This window comes from Emydura macquarii, unplaced genomic scaffold, assembly GCF_026122565.2.
Source record: "Emydura macquarii macquarii isolate MOO-44397 ecotype Brisbane River unplaced genomic scaffold, CSIRO-AGI_Emac_v2 contig_1483, whole genome shotgun sequence".
Taxonomy (NCBI): domain Eukaryota; kingdom Metazoa; phylum Chordata; order Testudines; family Chelidae; genus Emydura; species Emydura macquarii.
This window is the reverse complement of record NW_027131620.1, coordinates 1,748,701-1,765,228: the sequence shown is the minus strand read 5'-3', so window position 1 is coordinate 1,765,228 and position 16,528 is coordinate 1,748,701. Positions and strand designations below refer to the sequence as shown.

General features: G+C 42.0%; 1 protein-coding gene across 1 annotated transcript; it reads left to right on the top strand.

Annotated features, from left to right (window-relative positions):
* The first annotated feature begins 4,019 nt into the window (after window positions 1–4,019).
* On the top strand, window positions 4,020–16,528 carry KIF3B (kinesin family member 3B). The gene is made up of 9 exons (XM_067553968.1): window positions 4,020–4,133; window positions 10,891–12,341; window positions 12,997–13,098; window positions 13,836–13,958; window positions 14,070–14,188; window positions 14,430–14,543; window positions 15,333–15,438; window positions 15,916–16,094; window positions 16,352–16,528. The coding sequence occupies exons 2-9, from the start codon at window positions 10,959–10,961 to the stop codon at window positions 16,443–16,445; spliced, it is 2,220 nt and encodes a 739-aa protein (XP_067410069.1). The 5' UTR covers window positions 4,020–4,133; window positions 10,891–10,958; the 3' UTR covers window positions 16,446–16,528.

Sequence of the window (16,528 nt, the reverse complement as noted above, 5' to 3'; positions counted from 1 at the left end):
GGAATGTACAGAACAGGCCAATTATGGAGTGATCCATCCCCGGTTTTCTACTCCCAGCTTCTGGCAGTCAGAGGTTTAGGGTCATCCCCAGCATTGGGTTGCGTCCCTGACCATCTTGGTTAATAGGTCCATCAATGACTATCTTCCATGAACTTATCCAGTTCTTTTTTGAGCCCAGTAATATTTTTGGCCATCACAACATATAATAGCAATGAGTTCCCTGGGAGTTGTGCTGTGTGAAAAAGTACTTCCTCTTGTTTGTATTGAACCTGGTGTCCATTAATTTCGCTGGGTGATGCCTGGTTTTTATATTGTGTGAAAGGGTAAATAACACTTCTCTATTCACTTTTTTCACACCATTCATTATTTTATAGCCCTTTATAATACCCTCCCTTAGTTGTCTCTTTTCGAAGCTGAACAGCCCTAATATTTTAGTCTCTCCTCATAGGGAAGCCATTCCATAATCTTGATAATCTTTGTTGCCCTTCTCTGAACCTTTTCTAGTTTCACTATATCCTTTTTGAGATGGGGCAACCAGAAGTGGACACAGTATTCAAGGTGTGGGCATACCATGGATTTATATAGAGGCATTATAATATTTTGTCTTATTTTCTATCCCTTTCCTAATAGTTCATAACATACTATTAACCTTTTTGACTACGGCTGGGCATTGAGAGGAAGTTTTCAGAGAAATATGCATGTTGACTCCAAGATCTTTTTCTTATGTGGTAACAGCTAATTTAGAATCTATCATTGTATATGGATAGTTGGGATGATTTTGTCAGTGTGCATTGCTTTGCACTTACCAATATTGAATTTCATATACCATTTTGTTGCCCAGACACCCAGTTTTGTGAGCTTCTGCTGTAAGTCCACACAGTCTGCTTTGGACTTAATAGTCTTGAATAATTTTGTATTGTCTGCAAAATTTGCCACTACACTGTTCGCCTCCTTTTCCGGATAATTAATTAATATGATTAACAGCACAGGTGCTCACCATCTTGTAGTTGCCATGATCTCCTCTGGAGCCCTTTTTAAAAATTGGAGTTTAGTTAGCTACCTTCCACTCGTCTAGGACGCAATGATTTCAGTGATAGGTTACACGCTACAGTTAGTAGTTCTGCAATTTCATATTTGAGTTCCTTCAGAAATCTTGGGTGAATACTATCTGGCTCTGGTGACTTATTACTGTTTAGTTCATCCATTTGTTCTAAAATCTCTTCTACTGGCACATCAATTTGGGATAGTACGTCAGGTTTGTGACCCACATCAGAGCATGCTTAGCAAGGTTTTGCATACTTAGAAACTTGCTTCTCAAACTCTTTTCTTGCTTGCCTTATTATACTTCTACATTTTACTTGCCAGAGTTTGTGCTCCTTCCTATTTTCCTCATTAGGATGTCTTTTTGCCTCTACCAGCCTCCATTACTCTCCTGTTTAGCCATGCTGGCATTCTTTTGGTCCTCCTACTGCCTTTATTGATTTGGGATATGCATTGAAGCTGAGCCTGTATTATGGTGTTTTAAGTAGTCTCCATGCTGCTTGTAGGCATTTTACCCTTGTGACTGTTCTTTTATTGATTTCCATCTAACTACCATCCCCTTGTGTAGTTCCCCTTTTAAAAGGGAGACGTTACTCTGATTGGCTTTTTTTTTTTTTTTAAGGTATCCCACCCCAAGGATGCTAAATTTAATGACATTATGGTCACTATTACTGAATGGTTCAGCTATGGTTACTTCATGGAGCAGACCCTGTGCTCCACTTAGGACTAAATCAGGAATGGCCTCTCCCCTTGTGGACTAGCTGCTCCAAGTAGTAGTCATTTACAGTATCTAGAAATGTTTCTCTCTGCAGCCTGTCCTGAAGTGAGGCATTCCCAGTCAATATGGGGATAGTTGAAATCTCCCATTATTTGGTTCTTTGTTTTTGTAGCCTCTCTGATCATCCTGAGCATTTCACAATCACCATCACCATCCTGGTCAGGAGTATATTCTGACTGCTATACTCCCATTATTCAAGCATGGAATTTCTGTCTATAGAGATTCTGTGGTACAGTTTGATGAATGTAAGATTTTAACCTTTTTTGACTGTTTCTTTTAACATAGTGCCACTCCCCAACCAGTATGACCTACTTTGTCATTCCTATTTATTTTGTACCCTGGTATTACCATGTCCCTTTGATTATCCTCATTCCATCAAGTTTCTGCAATTCCTATTATATCAATAATCCTCATTTAATGCCAGGCAATGTAGTTCACCCATCTTAGTATTTAGACTTCTGGCATTTGTATATAAGCACTTGTATATTCTGTCAATATTTAATTGCTTGCCTTAATGTGTCACGTTTAAATGGGACTCTTACATTTGACTGATCCTCATTAGCCCTGCCTCTACTTTACCAATTTCTTTCCTATCCTCTATAGTAGGATATAGAATTCCCCCTTTAATAAGTTCATCCCTAAGGTCTACAACCAAACCATGAACTCCTCCGCACCTCTCAGTTTTCCTCCAGCACTTAGTTTAAAAGATCCTCTATAACCTGTGTAGTTTTGTGTGTGAACAGTCTGGTTCCATTTTGGTTAAGGGGGAGCCCATGCCTTCTAGATAGGCTACTTCTCCAAAAGGTTCCCCAGTTCCTAATAAACCTTAAATCCCTCTTCCCTCCACCATCATTCATCCACATGGCAATAACGTATGTCTAATTAGGCTAAAACATAACTATGGAAGAAGCATGTGGCTTATAAATGAGCTTATGGACTCACATTTTGACAAGATGCATACACAGTGTAGTATCTGCCTTCTGGGGATCAATAACAGTGCTGTCCCCTGTCACTTGGTGTAATGGTTCAGCCCAGTCAGGAGGATTACGCTGTGCTGCTTTCCTGTGGCTCCTAATGTATTTAAAGAACTTCTTATTTCCTTTTATGTCCCAGTTAGGTGTAACTCATTTTGTGCCTTAGCCTTTCTGATTTTGTCCTTACGTGATTGTGCTATTCGTTTGTACTCTTCCTTAGCAATTCACCCATGTTTCTACATTTTGTAGAACTCCTTTTTGATTTTCAGGTCATTAAAAATCTCCTGAGGGAGCCATATTACTATCCTTCCTATCTCCGCTTGGGATAGTTTGCTGTTGCACCTTGAATATCGAAACTTCCAGCTCTCCCAAACTCCTTTTTCCCTTAGATTTTCTTCCCAGAGGACCTTACATACCAGTTTTTTGAATTGGTTCATGTCTGTGAGGGTTTTTTTGTTTTGTTTTTTTTTTAATAAATTCCACTGTCTTTTATTCTGATGCTTTCACGCCTTCCTGTCATTAGAATCATGAAATCATCATTTGCTGATCACTTTGTCCCAAACGGCCCTCGACCTTTTGCTTTGTAACCATCCTCTTGGCCTGAATCAAGTCCAGACTGGCTGCCCCCAGTTTCTTGCTCAACTTTCGGTAACAAAAGATGTCCCCAGGGACACTCCAAGAACTTATGGGAAAGATTTGTTTTGCCATCTTACTTTTCCAACCGCTATCTGGGTAGTTAAAGTCCCCCATTCCTGCCCCCCACATCCTACACCTCTCCCCCAGCCCCACACATCCACGCTCTCATCCCCCTCCTGCCTTCCACCCCCATCCTGAACTTCTCCCCAAGCCCTCATCCCGCATACCTCCCCCACATCTACTCCCTGCCTTCCACCCCTATCCTGCATGCCTTCCCCACCCCCACCCTGCAGACACCCCCCACCCTGCATGCCTTCCCCTCCCCCACATCTACTCCCCCCGCCTTCCACCCCCCCCCCCCACATCTAGTCCCCTCGCCCCCCCCACTAGGTCCCGGCCCAGTCCACTTCTACAGGTCCCTCACGTCCCGTCCCGCCCCGCCCCGCCCCCAGGTGAACAGAGTTCCCCGGATGGAGCGGGGCGGGGCTTGTTGTTGCCGGGGCAGCGAAGGCGCCTCGTCTCCGGTCGCCACGGCCTGGAGACCGGTTGCTAAGGCGGCCCGTGGAGCCGGTTGCTAAGGAAGTGATGGCTTGGGGGGGCGGGCGTCCGGGTTGCCAAGGAAGTGAGCGGTGGTCGTCCGTCCCCCCCGTTTCCGGTGCAGCAGGAGAGGCGGTGGGGGAGGGGGCTCCATGGTGACGGCGCAGGTGAGTCCCGCGCTGAACCCCCGGCCCCCCTCCACAGGGTCCGAACCGGGGCTCAGCGGGCCCCGGCTGAGGGAGGCGCTGCGGGGGAGAGGCTTCACAGCTGCCGGCGGGGGCCCTCCGCTCCTAGCATAGGGGCGTGCGAAGGAGGGGCGGCAGCCCCTGCCGCACACGCGTGTGCGCACCTGGACTTGCAGAAGCGGGACAGCAGCTGCCCCCGTCGCACACGCGTGTGCGCACCTGGGCGGTGCAAAGGAGGGGTGGCCGGCAGCCCCTGTCGTGCCTGGTGGCGTGCAGCTGCATGCAAAGGAGGCGTTGCGGCCCCTGTCGTGCATGCGTGTGCACATCTGGGCGTGCAAAGGTGGGGCAGTTTCCACCCACACCGGCATGTGAAGGAGGGACCATCCCCCTGAATGTGGAAAGGAATACATCGCTCGTGTGGGCACGTCAATGGATACTCTGCCTTTCTCCCTGCCTTTCCTGTGCCTGGGTCAGCCTCCGAACAGGCCGCCTGTGTGCCTTCAGAATGATTTCAGGGGCCTTCCAGGCAGTTGCATGATCTCATGACCCACTGCAGTAGCTTTGAATTCTCTTCACCACGAATCTCACTGTTGCTCAGCTGCCTTTATTGTTTTATGATCATAACACCTGAAGTCAGATCATAGATCCAACGTGTCACATCATACACAGTACCTACAGTATAGGACTACTCGTGACGTGGGTTTGAAGCCAAAGGCTGACGCTCAGACACTTTTTGATCTCATAACCAGAGATGACAGTTACAGCCTCAAACTTACATGTAGCATGGGGTTTACATGACTCTCCGTAAACTCTAGTTTCTCACTCAGTGGGAGGGAGGCGTCTGGGAAGTAATAATGCCACAACAGTCTTGGGATGGTAGTGGGCAGCAAATTAAACATGGGTTTACATTGTCATATGGCAGCAAAAAAAATAAAAAGCAGAGAGGTGATGGTCCTTTTCTGTGGTGTTTTCACATCTGGGATAATCTGTTCAGTTCTGTGCAATTCTTTACCAGAGAGAGAGAGAGTGAAATCAGAGGGCATTTAGAAAAGAGCAACAGAAATGTTTAGGGGGTTGGCGGTATTGGATTATGAGGAAAGATTAAAAGAACTAAATGCAGTTAAGTGAGGCTAGAAGTCTACAGATATCTGAAGACAGTACACAGCAAGCAGGGAATGCCATTATTTAGGATGATGCCTGGTGGCATAACCAAAGTAATGAGATGAGATCATGAAAAGTAAGAATTAGGCTGCCTATTAAGAAAGTCTTCCTGACAGGGAGACCTGCTAAGCTTTGCAGGGAAATGTAGCTGCTCCTTTGCTTGGCAGTGTCAAAAATAGAGAGGTTAAAGCACTAGAACGTGTCCAGTGTGGTACCAGTCCTATACTGGCCCCATGGACATGGACTGGTTGGTCTAGCTGTTCACTACCATCTCTGATTTCTAAAATTCTCTGATGATTAAATGTGACAAATTGTGACATCACTTATTTTTTCAGGTGTGATCTCATATTGTATTAAAAGAGAATAGGGTTTAAAAATCTTCCTACAGTCATTCAGGGCATAATTTAAAATACATTAATCTCAACCTTGAAGTCTAATGGATTAGAGGTAAATTGGGGTTTTATCCAGATCTCTTTGGATTTACTGGTTTCATGAGGAAGAGCTGTTGACTGTAGCATACAAATAAATGGTGCAATGATGTAAAGCAAGTATAGTTTACAAGCTATTCTATCTCATCTATCTCTGGTTCTTTCTTATAATTCAAATTTTGCAATAGTATTTGTGGTGACTATAAAATCTACAGGCTAAATTGCTGTTTAATTTTTAGGTGAGACAAATTTCTGTTCAGATTCCCCAGAATAATGTATAATGCTTTCATTAGGAAGAAGAGTTCAACTAATTGATATGCCAGTAACTGTTTACAACTGCAACCAGTATCTCTGGAAATGGATCATGATGGGTTAGCATGACAAATCAGGGGTGAGATGAGTTGAAGAAACTGACTTGTTTGTGGCAAAAGTAGATCCAAGATGTGCATTTATTTGAGCAAGGCAGTCCCAAGGAACTGACAAATAGACAACATAATTCTCACTAAATATATATAGGATACCAAAGTGTGAGAGTGAGTGGTTGGTTCCTCCACTGCTATGTATATTTTCTCTTACATTCAAGATGGCCACATGTGAATAGCAGTATGCTCTTGCACTGAAAAAAAATCTACCAGTAGATTAAATGAACTAGGATCACGTAATCCTAGTCAATATCTCTTGTGGAAGGTGCCAGAGATAAAGACAAAAGGATAACATTATAGAGAAGCCAGGAGTAAAACACATCTCTGGCTCTGGCCGCTGAATGAAATTCATTTGGGAATAAAAAGTTAGTTTGTTGTTGATAAGGTACATCCCTTGCAGTATTAATTATTGTATGGTTTTGTTTTATTTTCTATAAACTTTTTGGCCCAAGAAGAATCTGGAGAATATGTGCTGTATATAGTTTTGATTAACAGAGTCTGCTTCAAAGAACCCTGTAGGACAGTTTGACTGCTACAAACATTAGTTTAATCTGTTTGACAGAAGAGTGCTACTGAAGCGGTCAGAAATAGTCCTATTCAAGATTAACCACATTGATTAGAATAACATTTCTGTAACAGACCATGGCTTATGTTTTCAGAATCTTATGACCATTTCCATGCCTAATTTGAATTTACGTATGGTGGCTAAGGTGCATACATATGCACATTCATTTTTGTCCATGCAGTTCTCAGATATTTTCAGCTGCAGAAGCACTGAATGCCAAGGCAGAAGTGGAGGGAGACGCATATATGTGATTGACATTCATAAGTTTATTTATCAGCAAAGACGGAGGGTCTGCTCTGTGTGCTTCTACAAGTCTTGAATCTGACTTTCATATTCTCTCTAGACTGGCATTTTAAATATATATAGTCCTTTCTGTCCAGAGAGTGAACCTATCCTTATTGGAGCTGTGAATCAGGAGGGAAAATATCTCTGTGTTTTAGTCAATAGCATCCTGAGTCATTTGCTTTACACTGTATTGAATCCATTGTGCAAGTTTATAAAGCAATGAAGATTCAGCCAATTTGGTCAACTCTTTGCACATTCCTGATTTTCTATTTTGAGTTCCAAGCATCTTGCACAAATGGCATACCTTCTGCATTCAGGGAGGCCAGCAATTTCCATTAAGGCATTGAGACAATTTAAAAGGTCTTACTGAAATTTCAATAAATATTATTACATATTTTTGGGTGCTATAATATTACATCCTGTTCTTATTAATGCCTTGTTCACAGCATGGGCATTGGGATAGAAAATGTTTTTGGTCCTCTAGCTCTACACCTGAATTTCTTGGGAGGTCCCCTCTAGTAAAGAGACAAAGACAAGATGCAATTTCAGAATTAAAAATTTAGTCCTCAAATGTGGTATTTTTGCTACCAATCCAGCTAGCATTAGAATAGAGGGAAAGCCCTGAGTGAACCAAACAAATCGACTTTAAATCCTAGATGGACTTTTCTAATATGTACTTGCTTTAGACTTAGGTCCAGCTATTAGAAAGATTTCAAAGAGGCATCCTTCTTAGAGGGTGCATTTTTTAAAAATTGGTTTGTCTGAAACCTTTCAGTTGCATTTCACAAGCTATGCAGTCACATATCTTAGTGTCAACCCATCGATGAGTGGCTACACATTTTCTTTTAAAGGGAAGCTCAATGTACTAATGACGAGGAAGGGATCAGCATGTTTCACCATCTCCAGGGGTCTCCTCATTACAGAACCCATAAACTGCAGGGCTTTGTGAATCAAATTGTTATGCAACATGAGTTTTGTCTAATGCAGAACCTTGTAAAACCAGATAGCATTCAATCACTTAGTACTTCAGAACCTGGATGTGGAATATATTCCATCATGTTAGGGTACTGGAGCAGAGCTGGCCTATACAAAGAATCTAAATAAAAGTATTTTGGGAAGGGAATAATAATGGCATAGGTCTGTTGAAAACCCCATGACAGTTAGAGTGCAAATGGCTATCTTCAACTTAAGATGTGTGAGTTGAAGCAGGGGAAAACTGTGTTGTTTTTTTGCAAGCCCCAACACACTAGAAGAAAATGGAATATGATCAAAGACCCTTGTACTTTTTGCCGGTGTTATTTATTTTGATATTAAGTTCAATTTATTTTATACTTCCCTCTTATTTTAAGGACAGGGTCTCCTAAGAAGTGGTGCAGAAGGGCCTTAAACTAGCTTTAGGGGGCAGGAATGTTGGGCTGATGTAAATCTGGCATCCTGAGTCGCCCATTCTCTAGCTCTCAGCTCCATGCAGCAAATGTTTTGGGACTGGCTGTGAGGAGATAGGGGCATGATGGGAGTTTGAGGGGGAAGATCCAGGACCAGTCTGCAGTGCGCTTCACTGATCCCTCACCAGCTGAATAGTCCTAAGGGGACTGTCCTAGCTAATGCAACTTATAATAGCCACTGGCTGCTCTAACTTGCACCGGGAGCCGGTTCAGGACAAGGGAGGCATAAACATAACCTAAAGCCATCTTTATGGCTTCTTCCTACCCGCTCCAATGTGCTAACTCTGAGCTGGGAACTGCACCCTCTATTTTTAATGGTACAGATGGTTTGTATTGCAAATGCATAATTGCACCATAGATGATGATAGGGAGGAACCTGAAGGTTTTGGCAGCAATGTAATGGGGCAGTTGAGTTTTACAGCTCCCAGAGAGGTGTGGGAGGCAAAGATTTTGTTTTTCTCTCTCATGTCAGATTTTTAACACTGGACGAGAATACTTCTCCTTCCATCTACCGTGTGAGCATAGTTGGAGGTGACTTGAAATTTTGTCATAACCAGCAATGCAATCCTTAACAGTAAAAGCTGTCTGACTGCGCCTGCTCCATCATTATCCACTCTCTCTAATATCAGCAACAAGCACATTAGCTAAATCAAGTGTTGATAATTCATTGCTAGTTGGTTTGAGTTAACACACCGTTGAGATGATGGGAATGGTTTACATTACTTACAGGGATTTCCCAAGCATGCAGACAACTCTGTCCTGGTTCATGCTCAATTCATATTGAAAGTTTTCTTTGCAATGATAAGGAGAGGATTAGAAATGTATTTGTGTGTGTGTGTGAGCAATGTAGTCATACCAACCTAACCCCTGGTGTAGACAGCACTATGTCAACGGGAGGGCTTCTCCCGCTGACATAGCTACCATCTTTTGGGGATGTAGAGTACTTACAGCAATGGGAGAAGCTCTCCCATCGCCGTAGGTAACATCTTCGCTAAGCGCTACAGTGACGCAGCACTACAGTGATGTAAGTGTAGACCTTTAGATATTGCCGCATGTTTCTGTGGCAGATAGTAGATTCTGCATCAAATTCCATGGCTCGGGAATCACAGGATACACACTGCCCTGGGTATAATAGAAGGTGAAAAGATGTTTAATGGGTTTCTCTTGAATCCTGGCAGCTATGGCAGTTGCATTAAAGATTTATAATGCTGTAATTAGACCTACAGAAGGTGACTTAAAATCTAACAAAGAAAAGGAAAAAGCATCAGAGCACTTTTCCAGGCAATAGCTTTCCTTTAAGAGATCCTAGCAATGAGTTTTAAACCTGTGGCAGGAAACTGAAACACTGCATCTTTCTGATGACATAACGTGTAGATAACATAGGACTAGTTAAATCTGAATCCTGACCCTGAAGTGCCAGACCCAAAAGGGACTCTCTTTCTCCAGAATCCAGTGTATTTATATTTGATTTCCAAATAACCTCACAATCTGTCGGGTGCTGCTGCAGTAGAAATAATCAAGTTCAATTTTTAGGCAACTAAAAATGCAGGCAGTTAAAGCTGGCGGTGCATAAGAAGATGCACAACGCCTGCTGTTCACCAGTTCCTTTTATCTCGTTGTGGTGCTCTGTAACCTTCCATTTCTCTGCAGCATAAGGGCAGCTGAAGAGGGGGAGGCAGCAACATTAGGTCTGTGTAACTGTTTCACACCTCTTCCCTGAAATTAAATGTGGTATGCCAGGAAGGGTATTGGCAAGGGAGTGGCCACTGTAAACTCTTCATTATGAAATTAAAATGGTTAGTAACAGAAGGTAGTTTTAATCATAGACAACTTTCTAAATATATGTACAAACTTCTTCAGGTCTGTCCTGAATTCATAATTTTGCTGGGTGAGTTGAAGCATTTGATCTAAACACTGACTAGGTTTCTCACAAGAGCCTCTAAACAGCATCTTTAATGCAGGAGGCAGCAGCATAAGCACCAGATAAAGTGACTCAAAAGTGCCTGTGTATGTTAGATTTATAAGTGCTGTGATTAGGACCTGAAGCTAATACTTTTACCTGACTATTACAAACCAGAATGTATAAGTTTATTGCAATGGGTTTAACTAATTAAAAAAGTGTTAAATAGCATTTTTAATTTTTTTTAAAGAGACGGGAAAGGGGTAAATAAATTGGTAAACTTCAGTGACTTTATTTTGTGACGATTCTTTCAACATGTTTCTTTACGTAATCAAATATTAATCAATATGTAAGATTTTGAGATATTGTTTTAATTAGATTGACTTTTTAAAATGTTTACCTTATGCATTATTTTTATGCTTCAGAATCCTCCACAGTTCAGTTGACCCAAAGCCTGCAGAATTAAATGAGTTGAATCACAGAATTATTTACTGAAAACTGTATTCACATGCCCATTCTTTCTTTATTTCTAGGTTTTCAGTGCTCCTGTCCTTCCTGGATCACCTGTCTGTCAAATCTCCCCAGCCATCAACCTGTCATCATGTCCAAGTTAAAGAGTTCTGAATCCGTCAGGGTGGTGGTGCGGTGCCGGCCAATGAATGGCAAAGAGAAGGCAGCTTCATATGATAAAGTTGTTGATGTGGATGTCAAATTAGGACAGGTATCAGTGAAGAATCCAAGGGGAACACCTCATGAGCTGCCTAAAACTTTCACCTTTGATGCTGTCTATGACTGGAATTCTAAGCAGTTTGAACTTTATGATGAGACCTTCAGACCTTTGGTGGACTCTGTCCTGCTAGGGTTCAATGGGACTATCTTTGCCTATGGACAGACTGGGACAGGGAAAACATATACAATGGAAGGAGTGCGTGGTGATGTTGAAAAAAGAGGGGTCATCCCCAATTCATTTGACCACATCTTCACCCACATCTCTAGATCTCAGAACCAGCAGTATTTGGTTAGAGCTTCTTATCTGGAAATATACCAAGAAGAAATCAGAGATTTGCTCTCAAAGGATCAGTCCAAGAGGTTGGAGCTGAAAGAGAGACCAGACACTGGTGTGTATGTGAAGGACTTGTCATCTTTTGTCACAAAGAGTGTCAAGGAGATTGAGCACGTCATGAATGTGGGGAATCAAAACCGCTCAGTTGGTGCTACCAACATGAATGAGCATAGCTCCCGTTCCCATGCCATTTTTGTGATCACTATTGAGTGCAGCGAGGTGGGACTTGATGGGGAGAATCACATCCGTGTAGGAAAACTCAACCTAGTAGACCTTGCAGGCAGTGAACGCCAGGCCAAGACTGGAGCACAGGGGGAAAGGTTGAAGGAAGCTACCAAGATTAACCTCTCCCTTTCAGCTTTGGGCAATGTTATATCTGCCCTAGTAGATGGCAAAAGTACTCACATTCCATACCGGGACTCAAAACTAACCAGGCTACTTCAAGACTCGCTAGGTGGCAATGCCAAGACTGTGATGGTGGCCAATATAGGCCCTGCTTCGTACAATGTAGAAGAAACTCTTACTACCCTGCGATATGCCAACCGTGCCAAAAACATCAAGAACAAACCAAGAGTTAATGAGGATCCTAAGGATGCGCTGCTACGAGAATTCCAGGAAGAAATCGCTCGGCTCAAGGCACAATTGGAAAAAAGGTCCACTGGCAAAAGAAAGAGGAGGGAAAGGAGAAGAGATGGGGAGGAAGAGGAAGAGGAGGATGGAGAAGAGGGTGACGAAGGGGATGACAAAGATGACTATTGGAGGGAGCAGCAGGAAAAGCTAGAAATTGAGAAGAAAGCTATTGTAGAAGATCACAGCTTGGTGGCAGAAGAAAAGATGAGGCTGCTAAAGGAAAAGGAGAAGAAGATGGAGGATCTGAAGCGAGAGAAGGAAGCAGCAGAAATGCTGGGTGCCAAAATCAAGGTAGAGTGCTTGTTAGACTCCTTGAAGGGAATGTTCTCTAGATTTAGGGAAGGATGGCAGTTCGTCAAACTGGGAAGATAACCTTGTAGAGAAAGTTTCAGAGTAATGGTGATGGGGAGTGCCTGGATCAGAAGTTTTAAAAAATCAACTTTATGTAGACAGAGGTGGGAATTCCTTTAATAATTGAATTTAGAATTAGTGGTGCACATTTGTAAGATATGTGTTATCATTTATGAACTGTGGTTGTAGAACCTACTTGCAGGACCCTGGGAAGTCAGTACAATAGATTAAACGTGTTATACACACTTCTTATGGTGCTGTAACTTATAAATAACAAGCTTCATTCTGTTACAGTTATTAAAAGCTTTTATGTGTGAAAGCATCCTTCTCAACCTCGCAGACCAAATGTGGGACAGATTGCCACAATGCAAAACACAAAACAAATTACTAGTGCATTAACCTTACAATTATGTAGGATTTAATACAGAGAACAATTTCCATAATAACAGGTTTAAAACTGAATGTTCAGTCAGTGACAGCCTGATAAAGAAGGAGAGTTCAGTGGTAACTATGTAAGGAGTTGTTACTGGTTTTAAAAAGGGCTGGTTACATGGCTGCTTCAGAGGTTAAGCTCTCGCCATGGTTTTTCTTTCAGGCAATGGAAAGCAAGCTTCTTGTTGGAGGGAAAAATATTGTGGATCACACAAATGAACAGCAGAAAATCCTGGAGCAGAAACGTCAGGAAATTGCAGAACAGGTAAGAGGGGAAACGTTTATTTTGTGGCAAAGAACTGCTGTTCTAGACCTTTAAGAAAACATGAAAGAAGGTAAGAGAAACCATAAACTAGTTAATGGTAATTATTAAGGTAATGATTGATCCCTAGTCCTAGTTTAATGATTGTTTAATGATAGTTTAATGGCAAAAGAGAGGAAAAAGGAGCTTTTGTCCTTTTTGTTGCTTTATGATGTATAGAGAAGGCCTGTAATCTTTTTTCCTCATTGTTTTTTACATTAGAGACTCTGGTCCTGTCTTGGTGGGAAATTTCTGTGGTGGAGAACTAATGAAATTAAGATATCATAAAACACTAGAGAGTGAAAGTTGCAGCAATTAAATGTGGAGAGGGATATTTAGTCAGGCTATTTACAATTTTTTCTATTTTGTGTTTTTGTTGGGGCGTAATTAACTGCAGTGACTAATTAAAATTTTGGAGAAAGAAAGTCCTGGCTAAGGATTCAACACTCCCACTCCTTTAACTGAGCTTATTCACAATAAATATCCTATGAGGCACCCAACAAATCCTTCATCAAAGTCAAATAAACACAGGGTTGATGTTCCTGATATTTCTAAGGTAAAAAACAAATGGAAATTGGAATCTAAATCCAGAGTCCTGGATCCCAGGCAAAAGAGACACCTTCGATGTTGCTTTCATGTATGTGGGCACTGAAGGCAATAACATGACAGTTTAGCTCTAACTTTGTTTTGGTATTCCTTAGAAACGTCGAGAGCGAGAAATTCAGCAACAGATGGAAAGTCGAGATGAGGAAACACTGGAGCTAAAAGAGACCTATAGTTCCCTACAGCAAGAGGTGGACATCAAAACGAAAAAACTCAAAAAGGTAAAAAAGTAAATAATGCTAGTGAGATGGATTAGAAACTGAATGGCACTGTATGTGGAGAAGATAGCAACATTGAATAGTCATTGTTCTGGTTCTTCTCATCTGTTGCAGCTATTTTCCAAGCTGCAAGCCGTGAAGGCAGAGATCCATGACCTCCAGGAGGAGCACATCAAGGAGCGGCAGGAACTAGAACAGACCCAGAATGAGCTTACTAGGGAGCTAAAGCTAAAGTAGGTCCCATTGCTCCATATGCTGCCCTTAATTCTTACTGAAGTCATTTTATTCTTGGCATTGGGTTGCAAACCAGCTATTTATAGAACAAGATTTAAACATGAGAGGGAACTAGAAATTCCTTCTCTTTTTCTAGGCTGTGTTGGATCAGTGGGGGAGAGGTGATGTGGCGATTCAGAATAGAGATGTTAATTTCCTATTTGCATATGTCCCATTTTTATTCTTGCCTGTTATCTACAGGCACCTGATTATTGAAAACTTTATTCCCCTGGAGGAAAAGAACAAGATCATGAACAGATCTTTCTTTGATGAAGAAGAAGACCAGTGGAAACTGCATCCCATAACCCGGCTGGAGTGAGTTTACCACCTAACCTTACTTTAGGACTGGAATGTGGGTCACATGAAGACTTCGAGTTAGCCAGAGCAAGTTACTCCAGACAGTTTTAGCCTCACCTCGCTAAAGTGTTTAACTTCTCGCTGTACTATAAAGTCAGAATAAAGTTCTAGCCAGACTGTAACCTGAGTAGAATAAAGGGGAAGGCAAAGCTAGGAAAATTCTAACCTGTGAAGGAAGAGGAAGAAAGTTCTATTGATAATGTCTTACATATATTTAGCATCTTTCCGAAAGGATCACAAATTGCTTTTCAAACTGCATATAGTACTGTGTTCACCATTTAAAAAGTCAACAGATTCAACGTACCTATTATCATAGTTATTTCTTATTTTAAAGATAAGATATCTCAGAGGTCAGTGTGTCGGAACTGTTGGCAAATCCTAACTATATATGGGAAGTTCCAAAGAGCAAATGTAGAATGACAGGGCCAGATGATTGTACATCATCCTATGGTTTGTATCATATGTATGTGTAGAAATCCCACAATAAGCAGAAAAGAAGAAATTGGAGAGGCCAACTATCCTACTTTCGGGTCTCTAACTGCACGATAATGTGAAGGACTGTATCTGATACCACTTGCTAGGTTTTTACTGTCCAGTTGGAGCACATTCCCAGCAATAGCAGTCTTCTTTTTCCATATAGATACACTGGATTGCCTCAGTGTATTGCCGATGTTTTGACTTATTCAAATAATGAGAAACCTTGTCAGATTTGGCATGTAATGGATTTAGTACTACTCTCCTTTTCAGTAACCAGCAGATGATGAAAAGGCCAGTCTCAGCAGTGGGATACAAGAGGCCTTTGAGTCAGCATGCCAGGATGTCCATGATGATTCGTCCAGAGGCCCGGTACAGGGTAAGCCCAAACATGGATGCAGCCTGCATCTGTTTACCTCTTGTATTCAGAAGGGTATGAATTTCTGAGGATACATGGTTGTCCTACATAAACTGAGTGACAGATGCAGAAGACTGTGGAGAGGAAGCCTCCTTCTTGACATATAAAAAATGTGTCTTAAAATAAACCCAGCTGTCTGGTGTTTGTTTATGACCTTCATGCTGCTGATAAAGTTACTTTCACCTGGTGTTGATCAAAAGGGATAAAGCAAAAGCTTTAGCAGAGTGATAGGAAAGTTACAAGCCAGAGAGCAGTCTTTGCGACAGGGGTGATATGACCATAAGCATAAGGGAAATATACATTTCCAATAAAACTATGAATTCTGATAACAGTCCTTATCAAAGCATGGAATATGTCTGTACAGTGAGTGGAAAGGAATTTGTTTGTATAAATATGTATGGACATTGATGGTTCCGGTTCTGCTTCCACTTTTCTTAGGCAGAAAACATTGTGTTACTGGAGCTAGATATGCCTAGCCGAACAACCAGAGACTACGAGGGCCCAGCCATTGCTCCTAAAGTGCAAGCTGCTCTAGAAGCAGCTTTGCAGGATGAAGATGAGATACAGGTGGATGCCTCCACCTTTGAGAGCACATCAAATAAAAAATCAAAATCCAGGTGAGTCAAGCGTAGAAAGTAGGTTATGTCCACCGGACCCCAGTTAGCAATGTATGCACACATAGGGTCACTGTCTGTCTGCAGGACTGGTCAGTGGGATGAAAACTAAATTAACCATGAGGTGTGTGGAGAGATGGGAAAATAGTGCAGAAAACAAGCTCAGATTGGTTAGAGAACTGAATCCAATCAAACCATTCAGCTTTTGGGAGATTAGTTTTGATGTGTAAAGGCAACTTTCTTTGTTTTTACTTCTTCAGGCCTAAAACTGGAAGGAAATCGGGGGGATCCTCTTCCTCAGGCACCTCTGGGTCTCAACTCTACCCACAGTCCCGGGGGCTGGTTCCTAAGTAAAAACAGCAATTCCTCTCCAGGGCGTGAACAGCATTTGCCTTCTGAGAGCAAAGACAAGTAAAAACCTGCAGAGAGGACTCTCA

Excerpts from the sequence above, each read along its gene's own strand:
- KIF3B (XM_067553968.1), top strand. The coding sequence starts at position 10,959 with ATGTCCAAGTTAAAGAGTTCTGAATCCGTCAGGGTGGTGGTGCGGTGC. Across the intron at positions 14,189-14,429 it reads ACTAGGGAGCTAAAGCTAAA|GCACCTGATTATTGAAAACT; the intron begins GTAGGTCCCATT and ends TGTTATCTACAG. Across the intron at positions 16,095-16,351 it reads AATAAAAAATCAAAATCCAG|GCCTAAAACTGGAAGGAAAT; the intron begins GTGAGTCAAGCG and ends TTACTTCTTCAG.